At 39.8% G+C, this 20,219-nt stretch overlaps 1 protein-coding gene across 3 annotated transcripts in view; it reads right to left on the bottom strand.

The window, feature by feature from the left end:
• The window catches only part of LOC136447045 (potassium voltage-gated channel subfamily H member 6-like), a 138,125-nt gene that overhangs the window by 78,440 nt on the left and 39,466 nt on the right, over positions 1-20,219 (bottom strand). For all 3 annotated transcript variants that reach the window (XM_066445719.1, XM_066445720.1, XM_066445721.1), the window contains exon 2: positions 408-514. In XM_066445719.1, the coding sequence (XP_066301816.1) occupies positions 408-514 (107 nt within the window). The remainder of the gene's footprint in view (positions 1-407; positions 515-20,219) is intronic.

The raw sequence follows: 20,219 nt of genomic DNA, 5'->3' as shown, positions 1-20,219 counted from the left end.
CTTTAGGAGACTTATCTGCCCATCTGAGCACATGCATATGCTCCTTGCAATTGGACTGTTTGACAGCCAAGCTGTTTTTATCAGTAGTGAGAAGGGAAGGAATCTATGGAAGTGATTGATTGAGTGGATACAGAATTTTTACCTTCGACGAGAATGTTATGTTTTCGGTGGTGTGTGTCTGCTTATGTGTTCTGTGTGTTTGTTCTGGCGACGATTTTCAGTTCACAACGACGTCATATTTTTGCGTCATGGACGTCGCTATACATTGTGATAGTGTTGTTTGAACTAATCTTGTATGGAAATGACGAAATAGATTGACTTTCAAAATCCAATTTTTGGGCCCTAAAATTGCTTGGGTGTCCTTTAATCCAGAAAATACAGATAACGACACAGATGCAGACACTAACCTGCATAAGCTCCGCCCGAGAGTATCCGCACAGCTCACAGAACCCATCGTTGCAGAAGATGATCGCCAGGTTTTCCACCTGTGCATTGGCAATGATGAAGTTACGATCTGCAAAAGAGAAGATCACAAAAATGTTTGTTTGTTTGTTTGTTTCTTTAATGCCCACGGTCTTGATGACAACCATCCCGGCATGTTGGGAAAGTCGTGTAAAGTGCCTTTCCCAAAGGCCACAAGATCGGTGACACGACAGGATTCAAACCCGGGACCACTTGGTTCTGAGCCGAACACACTGCCGTTGTGCCACACGACCCCACACATGTTACCCCTGCATTAAGAAAAAGTTACATACATGTAACATCTACCAAGTTGACATAATTCCACCAGGGTACATTATAACGCCGCCACCCTGAAAAGATATGTCTAAACAGATCTCCAACCTAACATCCCCATGTATAGTGCACCTCTGTATATCTAAACTGTGCATACCTGGGAGTGCTGCACTAGAGATCTCTCAAACCCACAGTTCAAAATGGCGGATTTATGAAACCCAGCTGATTAAAGTTAATGGTAGTTAAAAAAGTTGCCATGAAAAGTATAAAATTTGAACAAAATTGTCCAACATTACTCCAAAGCTCACAACTATAGGCAATCCAATCAGCTTTAAGAAAATAAGTGCTTTCAGCATGAAGAAAGTTGTAAGATCATTTGAAGTCAATGTTCAATCAATATTCAAGGGTATTGATTATATCGACTAGCTAGCAAAGTCAGTACCAAGGAAAGGAACATAACAATAACAACACCTAACCAATCAGCACCATGGACAGATCAAAGGCTCAAATAACTGTTAGATCAGTAAATTGTAGATTTACAGCATAAATCATAAACTGGAAACGGATTACTGATGATGATGAGCATATTTTAATCTCGTTTTGGCAGCGTTTGAATCAAAATTCCTTGGAAATGTAAACACTTTCACTGTGTCATTTAAAGAAGATAACAATTGAGACTCATTTACAAACTCTGGATAATGCTCTGTAACTGCCACATGCTTTGCATAAAAAGAGAGCAAATAAGTCTAAAATGCACCCAAAGTAGCTGTCCTCAGATTATTAGGTGCAGAGTGACACTTTCTCGATACCTAGTAGTGCAATGCAATCTTGCCAAGGCTCACGATTTCATCCAAACACATAAATAACAGGCCATCCCTACTCTTCTCAGTAAGTTAAGATCTTTCACATGTACGTGCAGAGATCTGATGCCTGAGACTTACACAGGAAGCTCCCCCATACAAGGGACCGCTGACTTTACGTCTCCAGCCTAAAGGACTAATACAACCCTAACATCATGCCCAAGTACGGTTCAAACCACTGCTCTATCGATCTGGAAACTCTGATCCATATGGCAAAGCAGTGGGGTTTCTGACCATTAGTACCACAGAAACACAAGCAACCTAACACATGCTAACTTTAAAGGCACCCAAAGCATTTTATGAGGCTTGAAAACTGGAAATATTCTAGTTGCTGTAATCTTTATGAATTTGACATTTAATTCCACTGTTTGCCACATTTGCGTGCGGATTTCTTATCAAAGGTGTTCAAAAGCGGCACAAACATAAGCTACATGGTGATCTTTTAGTTTCACAAGCCTAGTGTAAATAGACCGATACCATAGCCCGGCCCAACTCCGTCAAAACGTAGAAATGCAAAATCAAAACATAAAAATGCAAATATTAGACGGACATGCAGTCGCTCTCTCATTGGTCGAACCGCTAATTGTGATGGATAGTCAGTATCAGTCTTTTAGGGCTTGGATTTTCTATCCATTCTCACAACACAACCGCATCATATCTTTGCTCCTTTGATGTCGATATGAAATGGTATAGTGTTATTGAAACTTACTATGTGTAGAAATGGCTAGAAATCAGAGTTTTTTAATCCACGTTTCAAGCCTCATAAAAGGCTCTGGATGCCTTTAACAGAGACCCTTAGATGTCAATTTTCCCGTCTGAAATTGCATTTTGAAGGATTCAATTCTTGCAGGTAATTGAATGACCTTCCGGGTCACTCAATTTTACTCCATCAACAAGTTAACACCCGATATGCTGAATAGGTTTCTGGTCAGCAAGCTGTGACCTCGTTCAAGCTAGGGGATAAACATACTCCTTGTTGTACAGTTTAAATAGGTCAATACAGAAAGCATCCGAACAACAACAGATGAACGAGCAAAACAGTACGCAGATCAATAGAAGCTTGAAGAGCATAGGATAACAGAATCACTACAACAGGGCTTGAAACGTTGCTCAGCCTCTTCTGAAGGCAACAGTCACTTCATTTTCCCGGCAAGGAAACAAAATTAGATACATGTAATATATATATTTAGATTGTATATGCGTGGCGGAAAACTTCCGCTAGCGCTCCTCGGCGTAAATGTGGACGCATTATTACGTACCTTTACTCAACAATTTTGTCCCTCAGAATGCGGGAAATAGCGTTAAAGACGGTTCAAAATATCAAAATTTTACCTTGCGCTACCGAAAAAATTGATAACACTCGTTCGCGAACTCAAAGACCTTGCGAACTCCTGTCTTGCTAAGTGTCGCAAAATTAAGTGCTAGCGAACATAAGAAGACTTACAGTAGTACCAGTACAGTACCGATACACTAGGGTTCAGGTATTTCGGACCTGTACCTACTTGATTGTATCGGTACAGTACCGATACCGGTCAGGGCTATCTTTTTCCGTCCCACTCATTCTTGGGGAGCCAATTATTTTTCAATTTTCATCATTGAATTTGTCATTTTAAGCTTTAAAAAACAACATTTTCATCAGTTTTATCTTGTGAAATTGATATTTTTGGGACAGTTGAATTGTTTTCCATCCTAACAAGGAAATTTCCGGCCTGGAATGGAAGGACGGGTCCTGGAGATATCCCTGGTACCTGTACACAACTCTATTTCAAGCCCTGCTCTAGCTACGTCGATGAAGATTAGACATCCAGGTAATAAGATACGGCAAAAAAGCAGTTACTCAAACAACTGGATATGATTGTGGAAACGGTCAGACGTTTCAAGTAGCATCCACTACTTTTCGTCAGTGACAGTCACTGTGAATTTGTCTTCTCTTTGTTTGCATATCAATTCATAGTTCGTGGTTATAAACCTGCTGGTGGACAAATCTTGCTCACAGTCACTGACGAAAAGTAGTGGATGCTACTTGAAACGTCTGACCTTTTCCAAAATCATATCCAGTTGTTAGAGTAAGGCTGCACCAAGTAATTTTTATGGATGACGTCCTTTGGAGACCCAAATCTAATGCGAGAGCGCAAAAAAAAAAGAAGGGCCGAAAAAAAACAAGATGCCTAGATTTGAAATATAATAGTCGACGACACATGTTAGGACACAAATTGAATGAAAGAACACAGTGTAACAACTAACAATTATTTTATTCATCATAAAAACAGCAATAATTTGAATAAATCAGTTGAAGTTGAACAGCAGTTGTTGTCCTGTCCTGTTTCTTCCCATATCCCATTGATTTGTGGCACTGTCGTAACTCTTTGGTCATAGTTACAGGAATTTCTTGTTTTTTTTTCTAGGAACAGACCAAAATCAATGCGCGCGCGGACGTCATCCATAGAAATTACTTGGTGTAGCCTAACTGCTTTTTTGGCTGCTCTAGCTAGGCTCCCACCCAATATGGCATCCCAAAAGGGCCCCTGATTGCTGTGATAATGTGACCCAGTTGGGATATTGTAATAAAACGCGGACTACGAGTAAGATCCAAATTATCGATCGTCACTAATCTAAGACTGGATGACAAGGAGATGACATGTATGTGCAGCTGCATGTGTAATGGCTGCCATAAAACAAGACATATGTTGTAACATTTCATATCTTGTTACAAAGAAGTTGTCATTTTTTTGGGCAAATGATACATCAGGCAGGAAATGCACATCTGCTGCCTAATAATTTATCAGCAAAAACTTAAATTACTCAGCAAAAAATTTTAGAACCTTATGGTTCTGAATGCCACAAAATTCAACACTGGGGGATAAATAAACACTTGATGTTGACACTGTGACATTTTCATTACACTAAACAAAATTTTTCATAAAGGAATGCTGGGGCTATAATTTCTGCACTTCTTCACAGATATATTTCTGAGTAGAAGCAAGTGATGTATGTAAACAATTGGCCGGACATGTATAGTCAAAAAGCAGACCAAGCAACCACATGGGTACCAATAAAATCTCTCTGTGGAGAGGTGGTTACTTTAGACAGGATTCTTAATGCTTGTGTCAATGGAAAAAATCATTTCAGGGACTACCAAAAAGTGGTCACATTGGCCAGGTGGTCCTTATGTAGTGGTGGCCACTAGTAACAGGTATCACTGTATATCAATGGCCAGGTGGTCCGTATGTAGCGGTGGTCACTAGTACAGGTTCGACTGTATATCAATGGCCAGGTGGTCCTTATGTAGAGGCAGTCACTTGTACATGTTTGACTGTGTATCAATGACCAAGTGGTCCTAATGAAGATGTGGCCACTAGTACAGGTTCGACTGTATATCAATGGCCAGGTGGTCCTTATGTAGAGGCAGTCACTTGTACAGGTTCGACTGTATATCAATGGCCAGGTGGTCCTTATGTAGAGGCAGTCACTTGTACAGGTTTGACTGTATATCAATGGCCAGGTGGTCCTTATGTAGAGGCAGTCACTTGTACAGGTTTGACTGTATATCAATGACCAGGTGGTCCTAATGTAGATGTGGCCACTAGTACAGGTTTGACTGTATATCAATGGTCAGGTGGTCCTTATGTAGAGGTGGTCACTAGTACAGGTTTGGCTGTATATCAATGACCAGGTGGTCCTTATGTAGAGGCAGTCACTTGACAATGTACAGGTTTGACTGTATATCAATGGCCAAGTGGACCTTTTATAGAGGTGGCCACAATAGTACAGGTTTGACTGTATATATTGTATCTGGTATCTCTTTTGAAAGAACATTTTTGCCAATAGATGCCCTTCTAATTCAAAACTCCAAAATCAACAAAAAAATCATTTCAATTCCTTAGAATATACTGTTGATTTCATCAAATTCCATTCTAGAAATCCTTAAAACCTGTAACATCACAGGCAACATCAAAAAGCGTTTCACGACCTGAAACACAAAAAGGTCACGATACCCTGACCTACCACAGATGAAGGAAAATACACCACGTCCAGCCATGCATCAACAAGACCATGTTGTTGAATGATTAATTTCTGCATTACAAAATTTAGGTCACCACTGGTTATTAGGTGTAAATGATAGAAAGTAATGGTCTTTCGACATATTCCAGCTGTCCCAGGGAAATTCCAAGCCGTTTCGGGTCACTGTCTGGTATAAATCATTTCAGGACAATTAAAATTCAAGTTTGACCCAAAGACAGATGCATGTGATGGCTTGTGATGGAACAAGAAAACTTTATTGTTACTTGTACAACAGAAATTTCTTTTGTCCATTATGTATAAACTGAATGCTGTAATTTGAGGAAGTTTTGCTTTTATCTAGTATTACTTGATTAGATTATTTCCTTCTTAAAAGTTGCAAAGCTCTGACTGTCCATACTTCATCCCTGATCATGAACCCCTATTGCAGCCTTCCACCCTGCACCCAGCAAGCTCAATCCATTCATGCCTAAACCCCTTTTTCAGCCTTGCAATCTGCACTCAGCAAGCTCAATCCAATCACGCCTTAACCCCTATTTCAGCCTTCCACCCTGCAGCCAGCAAACTGAATCCATACAAGCCTAAACCCCTATTTCAGCCTTCCAGTCTGCACCTTGCAAAATAAAATTTATATGCATTCATCCCTAAACCCCTTTTGCAAGCATCCACCTGCAAACTGTGCCATTCATCCCTAACCCTTTTGCAGCCTTCCAGTCTGCACCCAGCAATCTCAATCAAATCATGCCTAAACCCCCATTACAGCTTTCCACCCAGCAAAGTCAATCCATTCATGCCTAAACCCCTATTTCAGCCTTCAAATCATCTGCACCTTGCATGGATGTACTATTTAAATCCATTCATCCCAAAACCCCTATTGCAACCTTCCAGTCTGCACCCAGCAAGCTTAATCCAATAATGCCTAAACCCCTACTGCAGCCTTCCACCCTACACCCAGCAAACTCAATCTATTCATGCCTAAACCCCTATTTCAGCCTAGCAGTATGCACCTTACAAACTAAATCTATTCATCCCCGAACCCCTATAGCAGCCCTCCACATTGAACCCTGCAAACTCAATCTCTTCATCACAAAACCCCTATTTCAGCCTTCCAGTCTGCACCCTGCAAGCTCAAGTGATTAATCCCCAAACCCCTATTGTAGCCTTGCAGTCTGCACCTTGCAAACTTGATCCATTCGTCCTCAAACCCCTAAGCCCCCCACCCACCACTACCCAAAATCACAACGAGTTAAACAAGACTATTACATTTGAGCAGATCTAGAGTGCAATTGCATGTCATTTCATTTCTTTGTCCCTGCCCAGTCTCTGAGGTAAGGTGTTCACAGACGCATATCTGTCAAAAATCTGACACTCTCAAAGGAAAGATGAGACTCGCTGGCTCCACTCTAAAATGAGTCCATTGAAAGAAATCTCTGATTCAACCATTGGGCCGGCACAATCATTACCCTTTATCTTACAGCTGACCTCACAGCGCAACCTCAGAAATTCCTACAGGTATAGAAGGACACTTTGTGTTCTAAGAGGTGCCTTGAACATGTAAAAGGCACCCAGAGCATTTCATGAGACATGAAAACGGGAAATATTTTAGTTGCTGTAATCTTTATGAAGTTGACAATTAATGCCACTGTTTACCACATTTGCATTCGGATTTCTTATCAAAAGTGCGGAAAACCGGCACAAAAATAATCTACATGGTGATTTTTTAGTTTCACGCGCCTACTGTAAATACTGTAGATACCATAGCCCCGCCCACCTCTGTCAGAACGTAGAAATGCAAAATTAAATCATACAAAATTTAATGCAAATATTTGATGGACATGCAGTCACTCTCTCATTGGTCGAACCGCTAATTGTGATGGACAGTCAGGATCAGTCTATTAGGGCTTGGATTTTCTATCAGTTCTCACCACACATCGACATCATATCTTAAAGTTTGCTCATTTAATTTCGATACGTAATGGTATAGTATTATTGAAACTTACTATGTGTCGCAATGACTAGAAATTTGAGTTTTTGAAATCAGTTTCAAGCCTCATAAAATGCTCTTGATGCCGTTAAAGGGGAAGGGCTTAAGCAACCCCTCTCTGTAGAAATATACCCTGCAACAGAAACAGCAAGGAAACTTGCTGCCCTATGTGCCACTACAAGGGTCTGAATGAATACATGGACATCCGTGAATAATTTGGTTGGTGAATGACTGACTTTGCTATTCAATACATGGACACTCATTATTTAAGAGAATGCACAAGATTAAGTCTGAAAATCTCAAGATTTTGTGCTAGATCCTGAGATTTTATGAAACGATCTTCAGATTTTATGAGACAATCTTGAGATCTTTTAAAAGGTCTCAAGATTCTTCCAAGATGGTTTTAAAGCATCTCAAGATTTTTTTCACAACATCTTGTACAGACATTTCAAGAATATACAGACACTGAGCTCAAAACACCCTGTACACTGTAAAAAGAAAACTAGATTCCAGGTAATGTTTGTGAAAAAACATATGTCAAATAATGCATTTTCATTGCTACTCAGAAAAGAAATCAAATCCTGTTATGTTTGATAAAAAATGCAGCAATACAAAAATTAGTCTTTGAGATTTAAACTAAATTTTTACTCATCAACTTCCCGTTACTGCATATTTGTCAAATTTCAAACATTGAACTAAGAGAAAAATTAGCATTTCATACAGTCAAGTTTCCAGATTATTATCATAATAGACATTTGTAAATGCATCTAAGTTTGCAGTGATTTAATTTCGCAATTGGAGAAAGTGGTTTTCAGTTTGCAGTGGAAACAAGGTGAGCAGAGGACAAAACAAGTTTTTCGTGGCAAGTTCACAATGAAGAGAGTACTCTAGATAACTGCAAACACTAAAACACTGCAAAAATAAGTACAGTTACAGTATATCCTGGTTTGAAGTCAATGGCTATTTGCAGATTTTTAGGCGACACAATTTTAAATCTATGGACAACATCTGAACACGCATTGATTTTGGCCAACTTCCACGGAAAACAATATGAGCTCCTTTGGACAGATGGACTGTAATATGCAAGCTCCCCACTGGCAGTGAGACTTTTCCGTAAACGCAGAAAATGCTGTAAGCGTTATCTATAAATCTAATAAAACATTAACGAACATGTCATAATTGTCATAAATATGTCATAGAATAAGCACATAAAATGTCATGTAATTTAACAAGCAGAGTTTCTTGCATCAGATCTTAAGAGTTACAACCTAATTTTAAGACGACAAAGACCTTTCAAACCATCTTCTACAGTTAACAGTCTATTAAAACTTTCTGACATAAAATTTCTACACCATAGCGGTTGTATTACCACTACTTTATTACCATAATTTGTCCTCAACTACATAGAATATATCATCTAAGATAGCTAAAATATGACCTTTTAATATATAATTACAGTATAGCATTTCACATGCAGACTTGTCTAAGTTTTTTATGGTAGGTTTTTCGATGGTATCGTAGGTATGATTTATAGAAGTGTAGGTAATAGGATGCTTCTTAAAGGATAATTTAGGAGGTATAATATGTACTTGTAGTGTATAAGTGGGACACAGGTCTATACTTCATCTTGTAACGAAATTTCCCATGGGTTTTAGAAGGAAAGAGAAGTGATTTTCACTTATTGGTTAACTATTTATCATCATCGTTTATCTAAAAGATGAATCATTAATTTTACTTCTCTTGGCTTACAAAAATAGATAAGACATTGCCAACTTGGATACAAAAGTTGCTGTTTTATATATTTATGACTGTACCAGTTGAATTTGGAAGCAAAAGTTATATATTCTACAGGCATATCAGAGTTTTTGTCTTAAATGAGTGGTCATTAGATAGGAATCAAATGAAAAGAAATGCTGCTTTCTTTTCTTCACCTACACTAATACACTATCAAAAATCTTTTATTTTTATTTTTCTTGTTTTTCCTTTTACAAAGAAAATTTTTCTGTCAGCAAGAATATTATTCTGTATACAAGAATCCCTGTTTTAAGCACAAGCAAGAATCCCAGGCCTGTTTTAAGCACAAACAAGAATTGCATCTAAGAATTTTTCAACTTAAACCAAGAAAGTTCAAGAAAATAATTCTAGTGGAATCAAAAAAAGAAAAAAAATTATGGAAAGAATCTGTAAGATTACAAATTTGACCAAACAAAAAACAAATCTTATATCAAGCCAGAGAAAGCAATTTTTTCTCATTTTTCTAGAAAATTGTCATGGGAAAACATCATGCTAGAAATATTTTTTTAAACTTTCTTGGTTTAAGTTTACTGAAGAAAAAAATCTTTGTGTAAGACTTGACATAGACAAGACTTCCCAGAAGGTTTCTTGAATTTTCTTGTTTTTCCTTCGTAAAAGAAATTTTTTCAACATAAGAAAACAAGATAAACAAGAAAAATAAGAAAAAAGATTTTTGGTAGTGTAATGCCTTTGACAGCAAGCAATGATGACTTTGAGTTGACACCCTTACTAAAGCTTGTACCCATCCAGCTCTACTATTTCATAAGAAAACAACTATTCTTCGACTAGAAAAGCAAAATCCATGTTGTAGAGTTATATGTCAAATTTTGTGCTGGCCTTTCTAAAGGGATGGCAAATCTTTAGAAGTCATTTCCCAAAGGACTTCCTGATACAAAACATGAACTGTTGCCATGGATATTGGGGAGATAGAGACTGTACAAACTGAAACTAGCAATACCTGCCTATGTCCCACGTGTGTACACAGGTAGAAAAGGTAGCGTGTGTAGTCCAGTGGTTGAGCGATCTTGCCTCTGGAACTAGATTCTTAGCCCCGGGTTCGATCCCGGCTGTGTTGCTCACCCGACATGCACGCTACCGGAAGAGGTCGCAGTCCTTAGGACGGGACGTTAAGCCATAGTGCACTGTTCATCGTGCTTGTCGAAAAGAGCTGGGGGAATTTCCCCGGTACAATGAACCTGTAAATACTCAGTACATAGCATCTATCTTCTCTGTCACGACCAGTGGAAGATTAGCTCATCTGTTCATTGAGTTCATTTGAGCTAAACTGGTCGGAGATCACTTTCCTTTCCTTTTGTCCTTGCAATTTCAATGAAACAGAAATATAGAAATCATATGGTTTGGTTATGACAAACTGCAGGCCTACAGAGATGCATTAGCAGTGCTTCATACCAAAGGCCCAGGTGCTCCTAATAACCCTCATCAGACTAATACCAGTTGGAATTTCAAGTGCGGCTCTGGGCCTTTAGACTTTTCTCATCCTGACACAGTATCAGATAAGAAATCTATTTACGTAAGCTTCTCGCGGAAATTCCCTCGACAAGGCTGCTTAAGCCTTGAAAGAGAAAACACAGCTTTTGAAGTTAAACTTCAAAGGCTGATATTCACTATTTAAAGGATTCGATTTGAAGCATGGGCTATAAACTAGAGCGACAGCTGGCTTAAGATTATGCCTACCAAAGAAAGTTTCAGACAAAAACAAGCCTGCAGTTTTGAAAAAAGCTGCTAGGGAACCCTAACTAACACAACCTATTTCCAAGCTCAACAGCTACCGGCCACTCGAAAATCATGACCATGAGCATTACGAAAACATGAAGTACTGCTGCAGTACCATAGAAAGCTACTAGGTGGACCATAATCAATTACGTTCTTAAGACAATTGCTGTCCTATCTTCTAATTCATACATTGCATGATACTCCAAGTCGACTTAAGCATAATACTCCAAGTCGCCTTAAGCATTGTCAGATTAGACCCATCACTAACCTGGGCATAAACATTTTTTTTTACAGTACATGTTCATCATATTTAAGTCATGACTATCCCAAAACACATAATGTAACATTAAGGACTACAATAAGTCAGTAAAGGTCTCATGTAAAAGAACACAACACACTTATCGAGAAGAGTAGGGGTGACTCGGTGTCCTTGGCTGAGAAAAAACCTTGCTTGCTTATTTGCTTATCTCGAACCTCAGACTGAGGACGAAGCATGACGCTTTTTCGTTAGCTAGTAGCGCAATGCGGCTTCGCTACAGCTCGCATGTTTTTGACCAACCAAGCACACCGGGTCACCCCTACTCATTTCGATAAGTGTGTTGGGTTCTTTTAAGTGCAGAGGTTTGGTGCCCTAAAGCTCCTTCATACTCGGGGCCGCCGGCTTTACGTCCCCATCCAATAGGACGATGCGCATCTTTTCAAGTCGTGTCCAGGTACGGGCGCAAACTCGGGCTGCTGGTTCCACGGAATTTGAACCAGATGTGATGAGAGGCAGAGTGCGAAGCCGCATTGCATTAACATCTACTAAACATAATTCCACCAGGGTACATAATTCCGTCAAATACGTCCTAACAGATCAGATTCTCCAATCCAACATCCCAAAATACAACACACTCCTTTATATCTAAACTATGCATACCTTGGGGGATGCTGCACTAGAGATCTCTCAATCCCACTGTTTTCAAATTGGCAAATTTATGTAACCCGGTGGAATAATGTTAAGGGCATTTACAACTGGCTAGACAAAAAAATCATCATACTTCATCTCAATAAAAAATGGCTGCTTCAAATTTCCTTCAAAGGGCAGCCAGGAATACAAATATTGACATTTTCATTACAAATGGCCACTTATCCAGGAACCCCCCCCCCCCCCCCCCTCCATCCAATATCCTCTAAAGTCATCCCTCAGCTACAGGGCAGGATAAACAGGTGTTACAAGATTCCCTTCATGAGCCTCTAAAGTACAGTTCAATGACCTCAACATATTAGGGTTCAACAACCTCCTTTATAAAGGGTCATTGACTAAAGGTCACACAAAAGTGGATGTGAAGCCATGAATACCTCTAGTGGCATTTACTGACATTGTAAAATCCATGCTAATTCATCATCATAACTGCATACAATTGATGATAAGTAATGAATAAATATAACATACTAACAAATTATTGCAATATTTCTAGCGTAATAGCTCACACACTCACTCTCACTCACTCACTCATTCAAGCATACACACTTACTCAAGCACTCACTCACTCTCACTCATTCACTCTCACTCACACACTCATTCACTCACTCACTCAAGCACTAACTCACTCACTCATTCAAGCACTCTAACTCACTCACTCACACAAGCAGTCAGTCACTCACACATTAGCACTCACTCGCTCGCTCGCTCGCTTGCTCGCTTACTCACTCACTCACTCACTCACTCACTCACTCACTCACTCACTCACTCACATTCCAGTCTATTGTCCATTGTTCTCCATCTTGGGAGGTTTAGACATAATATTATACCTTCCAACATGGGGTTTAATGGAAGATTGCCAGCTATTTCTGTCTCGTAGGTTTGCACTTTGAAGATTGAGCTTCAACATGTACGGTTCAGAAGTTTGATAGCTGGGATTGGATTGAAACCTTTTTCTCATCTGCAGCAAATTGGTACTTCATCCCTTACAGTTCACTCACTCCAACCCATCAACTTTCTCCTATGTAAACTTCCACCACATTGGAAAATGAAATTGCCCCCTAGACATACATCAACATACAGGCACACTACCGCACACACAATCCTATCCACCATATAATCTTATCATTACCTCTTCCAACTCAAGAAATGTCTTTAACAGTCCAGACCTTAGTGGCAATACCATCTTTTGTGGACTGATAAGAAAATAGTCCTGTTTTTCATGGCTGTGCTACTGAAAATGCCATATATTTCTTATTTGCTTGTAAAAGTCAGCACATGGATAACAGTTGAATACCGTGCAGTACTTGTCATAAGATAAATCAAATGCAGCCACTTTTATCATCCAATTCTTTACGGCGTTGTATTTGGGATGTGTACCAGTACCCAGTACCGGTACAGTATTGTGAAAATCATTTTTTTTTTTTTTTAATCAATTCACCAGAGCCTGATGTTGCCATCGATTTACGAAGAAAGGCGGCTCAATTGTTACTGTAGCAGCATCTCTTCACCCTAGGCCAGAAACATCAATGCTCAAGACAAGCATGACTTCACTGACCCATTAGGAGAAGCAGGGGTTACGAAGGCTGCTCGGGAAATTCCCTACCCCATTTAGACCGGAACGTCTTGAGCCACTCACACCGGGGCATGCCCCTACTCTTTTTCGAAAGATGTGGTGGGTTCTTTTACGTGCTCAAGGTGTGGCTCTCCTCAAACACGGGACCTCCATTCAACGTCCTATTCGAGGGACATCCCTAGACAAAGCTAGGTAGTACTACTTATTTTGTGACAGGTTTTTGAAAAATCTGTCATTCCTACAACAAAGATGAAAAGTTATCAAATGTTCAAACAATTGTGTGGCATTGAAATCAGCACCAATTTTGATTTGAAATCCTCTCAAAAGCACAGATTTTTTTCAAAAGATACTGAAATTCTGTTAACTGTTTATTCGTGTTCCTTCTATCATTGAAGACCAAAAGTTACTTTGCCAAAGAGTTCAGGTACAGGTACATGTACCAGTACATATAAATCTCTGTACCAGTACCTATATGTGTAACAGATGTTGCGTTTAGGTACAGATCCATATTGCATACGTCTGGTAAAATGTTACTGGATAAATTTTTTTTAAATCAATTTCAGCATGCTTGAAGCAAAGGTACTGGGAAATTCATAGCAGAGAATAACAACATAAATAGTTTTTTTGATAAAACCTGAACAAAACTAAACTGGATCTCATCATCTGGACCTGAATCGTATCTGGACCTAAACCGGATCTGGACCTGAACTGGATCTGGACCTGAACCGGATCTGGACCTGAACTGGATCTGGACCTGAACCGGATCTGGACCTGAACTGTATCTGGACCTGAACCTGATCTGGACCTGCACCGGATCTGGACCTGAACCGGATCTGGACCTGAACCGGACCTGGACCTCAATGTTCTGGACCAGTACCCACCCCAATCCTGTATCTCTGGTTTGAAAGATAGGCAATACAGGAATACAAAAGCTCCATGCTAATGGCCATCTAAAGCCACCGTCATTCCAGCTGCAGCAAGCGTGAAACAGGGTATCAGTCTGGCACTTGATAAAGTGAGGGATTTCAAAAGATTGATCCCATCTTGTGGGCATTGCCAACACAGTTGTGAAATTCCACGGCTCCGATATCTCTCGGGCACCATTAGAACTGATGGAACTGTCCCCTGAACAACCACCCACAGCAAATTGAAGCCTCGGAAAAAAAGGGAATCACCATAAATCTCCTTGCACTGCTGAATGGTGTCACAAATAGGTGGATAAGTTCGGTATCAACCCTCTCCCAGAAGGTTTGGATGTGCCATTAGTAACGATTGTTAGCTTCGGGGATGCTGGATGTGATTTGACAGCAAAGCAATTTTGCCCCAAGTCAGCAGCAGCATCATGATTATATACAGTGCAGGCCTGTAGTTTAATTGGCACCTGTAATTAAAATGCATCGCAAGTCTGTGAGAAAACTGTTAACCAACCTGTTGTTCTAAACTTTTTTCTGCTCGTTACAATCAAGAAAAAAGCCAAAAAGTATGTACGATTGAAAGGTCAAAAGATGGTCTTAAAATTCCTGTTTAAATATTGTACCAGGAATGAGGATGGGACTAGGTTTGAGGTGAAGGTAAGAACCTATTTTTGATTTGAAATCATGATACATGTCAATCAAAGTTACAGGACATAAATCAACATGTAGTCCTCTTCATCTATGCTTGAAGAATATCTCTATACTTGTGTACAATGATATCTCTTTCACCACACTGCACCTACAACAATCTACTAAATGACTTGTCAAAGTTACAAGGCTACAAAAGTTTTATCTATCAAACACCAGAAACGGGTACAGTAACGGTTCCAACTGGCGCAACACAATAAATGGTTCAAAGAATCACACCAACAATAGCCCCCTTTTAGTAGTTAAAGAATATAAATCTTAAATACAAGCCTTAAGAATATGTACAAACTCAGTTAACTATTTGTAGCGGCAGGGGATTGTGGCTAAGTAATGCAGACAGTAACGGTTCCAACTGGCACAACACGAGAACTGGTTAAAAGAATCACACCAACAATAGCCCCCTTTCAGCAGTTAATGAAATACAAATCTTAAACACAAGCCTTAAGAATACATACAAACTCAGTTAACTATTTGTAGCGGTAGGGGATTGTGGCTATATAAGTAACGGTTCCAACTGGCACATCACGAGAAATGGTTAAAAGAATCACACCATCAGTTGCCCCTTTTTAGCAGTGAATGAATGTAAATCTTAAACACAAGCCTTAAGAATACGTACAAACTCAGTTAACTATTTGTAGCGGCAGGGGATTGTGGCTAAGTAATGCAGACAGTAACGGTTCCAACTGGCACATCAGGAGAATTATTTAAAAGAATCACACCAACAACAGCCCCCTTTCAGCAGTTAATGAAATACAAATCTTAAACACAAGCCTTAAGAATACGTACACACTCAGTTAACTATTTGTAGCGGCAGGGGATTATGGCTAAGTAATGCAGACAGTAACGGTTCCAACTGGCGCATCACGAGAAATGGTTCAAAGAATCACACCAACAATAGCCCCCTTTCAGCAGTTAATGAAATACAAATCTTAAACACAAGCCTTAAGAATACGTACAAACTCAGTTAACTATTTGTAGCGGCAGGGGATTGTGGCTAAGTAATGTAGACAGTAACGGTTCCAACTGGCACATCACGAGAAATGGTTCAAAGAATCACACCAACAATAGCCCCCTTTCAGCAGTTACTAAACATAAATCTTAAACACAAGCCTTAAGAATACGTACAAATCCAGTTAACTATTTGTAGCGGCAGGGGATTGTGGCTAAGTAATGTAGACAGTAACGGTTCCAACTGGCACAACACGAGAATTGTTTAAAAGAATCACACCAACAACAGCCCCCTTTCAGCAGTTAATGAAATACAAATCTTAAACACAAGCCATAAGAATACGTACAAACTCAGTTAACTATTTGTAGCGGCAGGGGATTGTGGCTGAGTAATGTAGACAGTAACGGTTCCAACTGGCACATCACGAGAAGTGGTTAAAAGGTCTGGAGGGCCAGGCCTGGCTGACCATATTGATTGCCTAACGGCAGTAAAAACAGAGTCTTAGTGCTAAAAACAGCTCAAGAGGAAAATTGTTAATGGACTTGGGGGATTACACGCACTAGTAAAGTTTACCCGTTTTCTTTTTTTCCTTCTTTTACAACTTTTACAAACTCTTTGAATGGGGGGAATGTGATGCCATATGGGTCTTAGCCAGTGCATTAAGTTTTATAGAAGCGTGCTGTGGTCTAATGGTAAGTGATCCTACTTTATAGTCACAAAGGCCGGCCTTTCATTTGAGTATGCCCGTATATATACAGCACCAGTACATAAAGTAGTTAGGTGGGTCGGCCTGTGTTGATGTGAGTTATACAGTAGATTCCGCATATCTATAGCCCATTTGTCAGCGCAAATTATACGACTCCCCGAACTATACGACTGTCAGAAAATAGCGATGTTGACGTCCCTAATGAGGGGAGGGGGGGGGGGCAAATAGGATTTTAAGCAAGACACAAATACATGTACAATTTTAGTCAAAGTACAATCCGACCTTTCCGACGATCTTAACGTCACCATATTGGATTAAATTTGCGATCTATTTTGTTCAGATGAGCCCGAACTGCGTGAGAAACTCCTGTCAAATAGATAAACTCCCGCAATGTTGATCACATGAAATCTTGCAGTCAACCAATCAGAGCACATGTTTTCATGACGCGAACCAATCAGCACTTAGAAACAAGCGGTTAACATGCATATTAATGAGCAAGATGGCGGCGCCGGTCCTCGGTGCTTTATTTTGAAGTGATATTGCGGCGTAAAATTTGACAATCTTTCACCTTCGTCAGAGCAATTATGACTGGTTCATATTGCACTGCAGCACAGGTGGCGCTGCTTAAAGATGTGTTCCCAAACGCAAAGTATTTACATATACACAATGTATCTACAGCACGGTCCCAAAAATACAAGAGTGTTGAATGGATCACTTGCAATAGGTTGTGAACAAAGAGTCTTCTTTTTTCATCCACTTACCAACCTGATGAAACTATTCATGGTACGGCTCCGAATCTGACTTCCTTTAAGAGACTCTTGAAGTAACTGAACTTAACAAAACGATCAGACACGGACCATAAACCAGCTTTCGCCCTACTATATGTTGTAGCAATTGTATATTGTTGTACCATAAATATGTAATGATATATGTTGATAGAGTTATTAGGACTCAAATGACTGTATCTCTCTTAGATTGTATCTGACCCTTACCTCTTCCCTCATGACCTCAATGAAATGCAGCCTGCGTGCAGATTGGAGCTTAACATGAATAAACAAAGGTTCAAACAAACAAACAAATGTTTATGTCATTGTTCTTAATGTTAAACCAGGATAGCCTAAGAAACAGGTCTACTAGATCTGAGCTGTAAATTTCTAGATAAACAAATAAAGTAAAAAGTGAAGGAATAGAATATGTCTCAAGTGTGCATTTTTGAAGCTCACAGACTTTCTAACCTTTGGCAATGTAAAAAAACACCATACTCTACTTCAACTTCAACTTAGGGTTTACCCCCAGATGACACTGTCAGGGGCAAAGTTGGAAGGAGGTCCCAGGATAAGGTGGGCAGGCCTCCAGCCTGGCCCGGAAAGTCTCAACTGTGGGAGACAGCACAACCGGGCCAGGCAGGGCATTCTACTCAGGAAGAATATGTGGAAAGAACGAAAATCTGTATGTGTCTGTGTGCGCATGGATGGTCTGGTATCTAAGTTGGTGGCTTCCCCGGGTGCGCCCTTGGGCATGTTTGGAAATATTTTCCCCATTTTGCCTCTCAACCACTTTTATCAACATTAGAAGCTCTTGATTTCGATGATGATTTTATTCCGTAAGGATCTCGCAAATTTCACAGATTTCGTCCTTTTTACAACGACGAGTAAATTTCTTAAAATGACCTTATAGACCGTATAGTACAAGAAGTGTAAGTTACTCCACAATGTCATCTAAGAGAGTTGTGCAAAGAGATTACAGCATTAAGAAAACAGCGGGAAGTCTCATATGTGAAATGGAATTCCAAGATGTGACAGTAAGTCCATACTAGGCACAGCAGTAGGTGGAATTATCTAGTTATGATGTCAGATATAGTTGGATTCGTGATTATTCCATTAAACCCCATTACTACCCAAAGATCATACGGTGATTTATATTGTTCCCTTGGATGGCGCATCCCCGTCTTTTATCAGCCAATGAAAGAGTATGTCACCCCGGTAGGGGCGGTATTACCCCGACGGTGCGTAAGCACGTCGACTAATGATGATGATGATGACTACCCATAGAGGCTACAAACATGTTTCCACTGAGCCAATGAAAGTATAAAGTTTTGCCGATGGGGAAGCATCTAGAACCAAAAATATGTGACCATCCTGTAGCTAACCAGCTTTCAGCAGCAGCAGGGAAAGATCCAAAACACAAACATTTCAGTACCAGGGACAGAGACAACATACTAAAATTTTAGCATCTGGGACAGAACAAATACACTAAAATTTCAGCAACAGGGAAAGATCTAAAACACAAACATTTCAGCACCAGGGACAGACAAAACATACTAACATTTTAGCATATGGGACAGAACCAAAATACTAAAATTTCAGCACCAGGGAAAGATCCAAAACACAAACATTTCAGCACTGTGGACAGAGCCAACATACTAAAATTTTAGAATCTGGGACAGAACCAATACACTAAAATTTCAGCAAAAAGGAAATTTAATAAAGATCCAAACACAAACATTTCAGCACCAGGTACAGAGCCAACATACTAAAATTTTAGCATCTGGGACAGAACCAATACCACTGTGGACAGAGACAACATACTAGCATTTCAGCACCTAGGACAGAACCAACATACTAAAATTCTAGCACCAGGGACAGATCCAACACACCTAAATGTCAGCAGAGCAAACACGGCAAAACTCTGGCATCAGGGAAAGAACCAAAACACCAAAATTTCAGCACCGAGGACAGTGACCTTCCCAATGATTGGGCTACTTGATATATCAGCCCTTAGGTCTTGGTATACAGCAACTTTACCTCATATGCCCTGCTTCCAGCTTAACCCAAAGAAAGCCAAAGCTTTGCTAATCTCTTCAATACCTCCAGCTATCCGTCAAGACCTTTCCTATGATTAGACTCCCTGATACTGTAAATGAAGAAATGATTGCAGGGATTTAATTTCGTGGAAGGAAAAAAAGGAGTCTTCACGGTGATTTTGAGTTTGCATTCAAACAATAGTAGTGCTACAGTCACACAATGAAATGTCTTTTTGTGGTGGTTTTAAGTTCACAGTAAAGAGTTCAGGAAAACCATGAACATAAAACCACCGCAAACATGTCTGCTTTTACAGTATATCAGCTCTTTATTAATCGTAAACACCAAGTTCACCTCATCTACAATCTTTCAAGCTCAACCCAAGGAAAGCCAGAGCATTGCTCCTATCATCTTCTGTACTTTTGACCATCTATCAAGCCTTTCCCTCTCGCTCTGATCTATTAGACCTTAAGT

Source organism: Branchiostoma lanceolatum, chromosome 13, assembly GCF_035083965.1.
Source record: "Branchiostoma lanceolatum isolate klBraLanc5 chromosome 13, klBraLanc5.hap2, whole genome shotgun sequence".
Classification (NCBI taxonomy): domain Eukaryota; kingdom Metazoa; phylum Chordata; class Leptocardii; order Amphioxiformes; family Branchiostomatidae; genus Branchiostoma; species Branchiostoma lanceolatum.
Note: the sequence above shows the minus strand (reverse complement) of the source record. Positions and strands in the feature narration are given on the sequence as shown.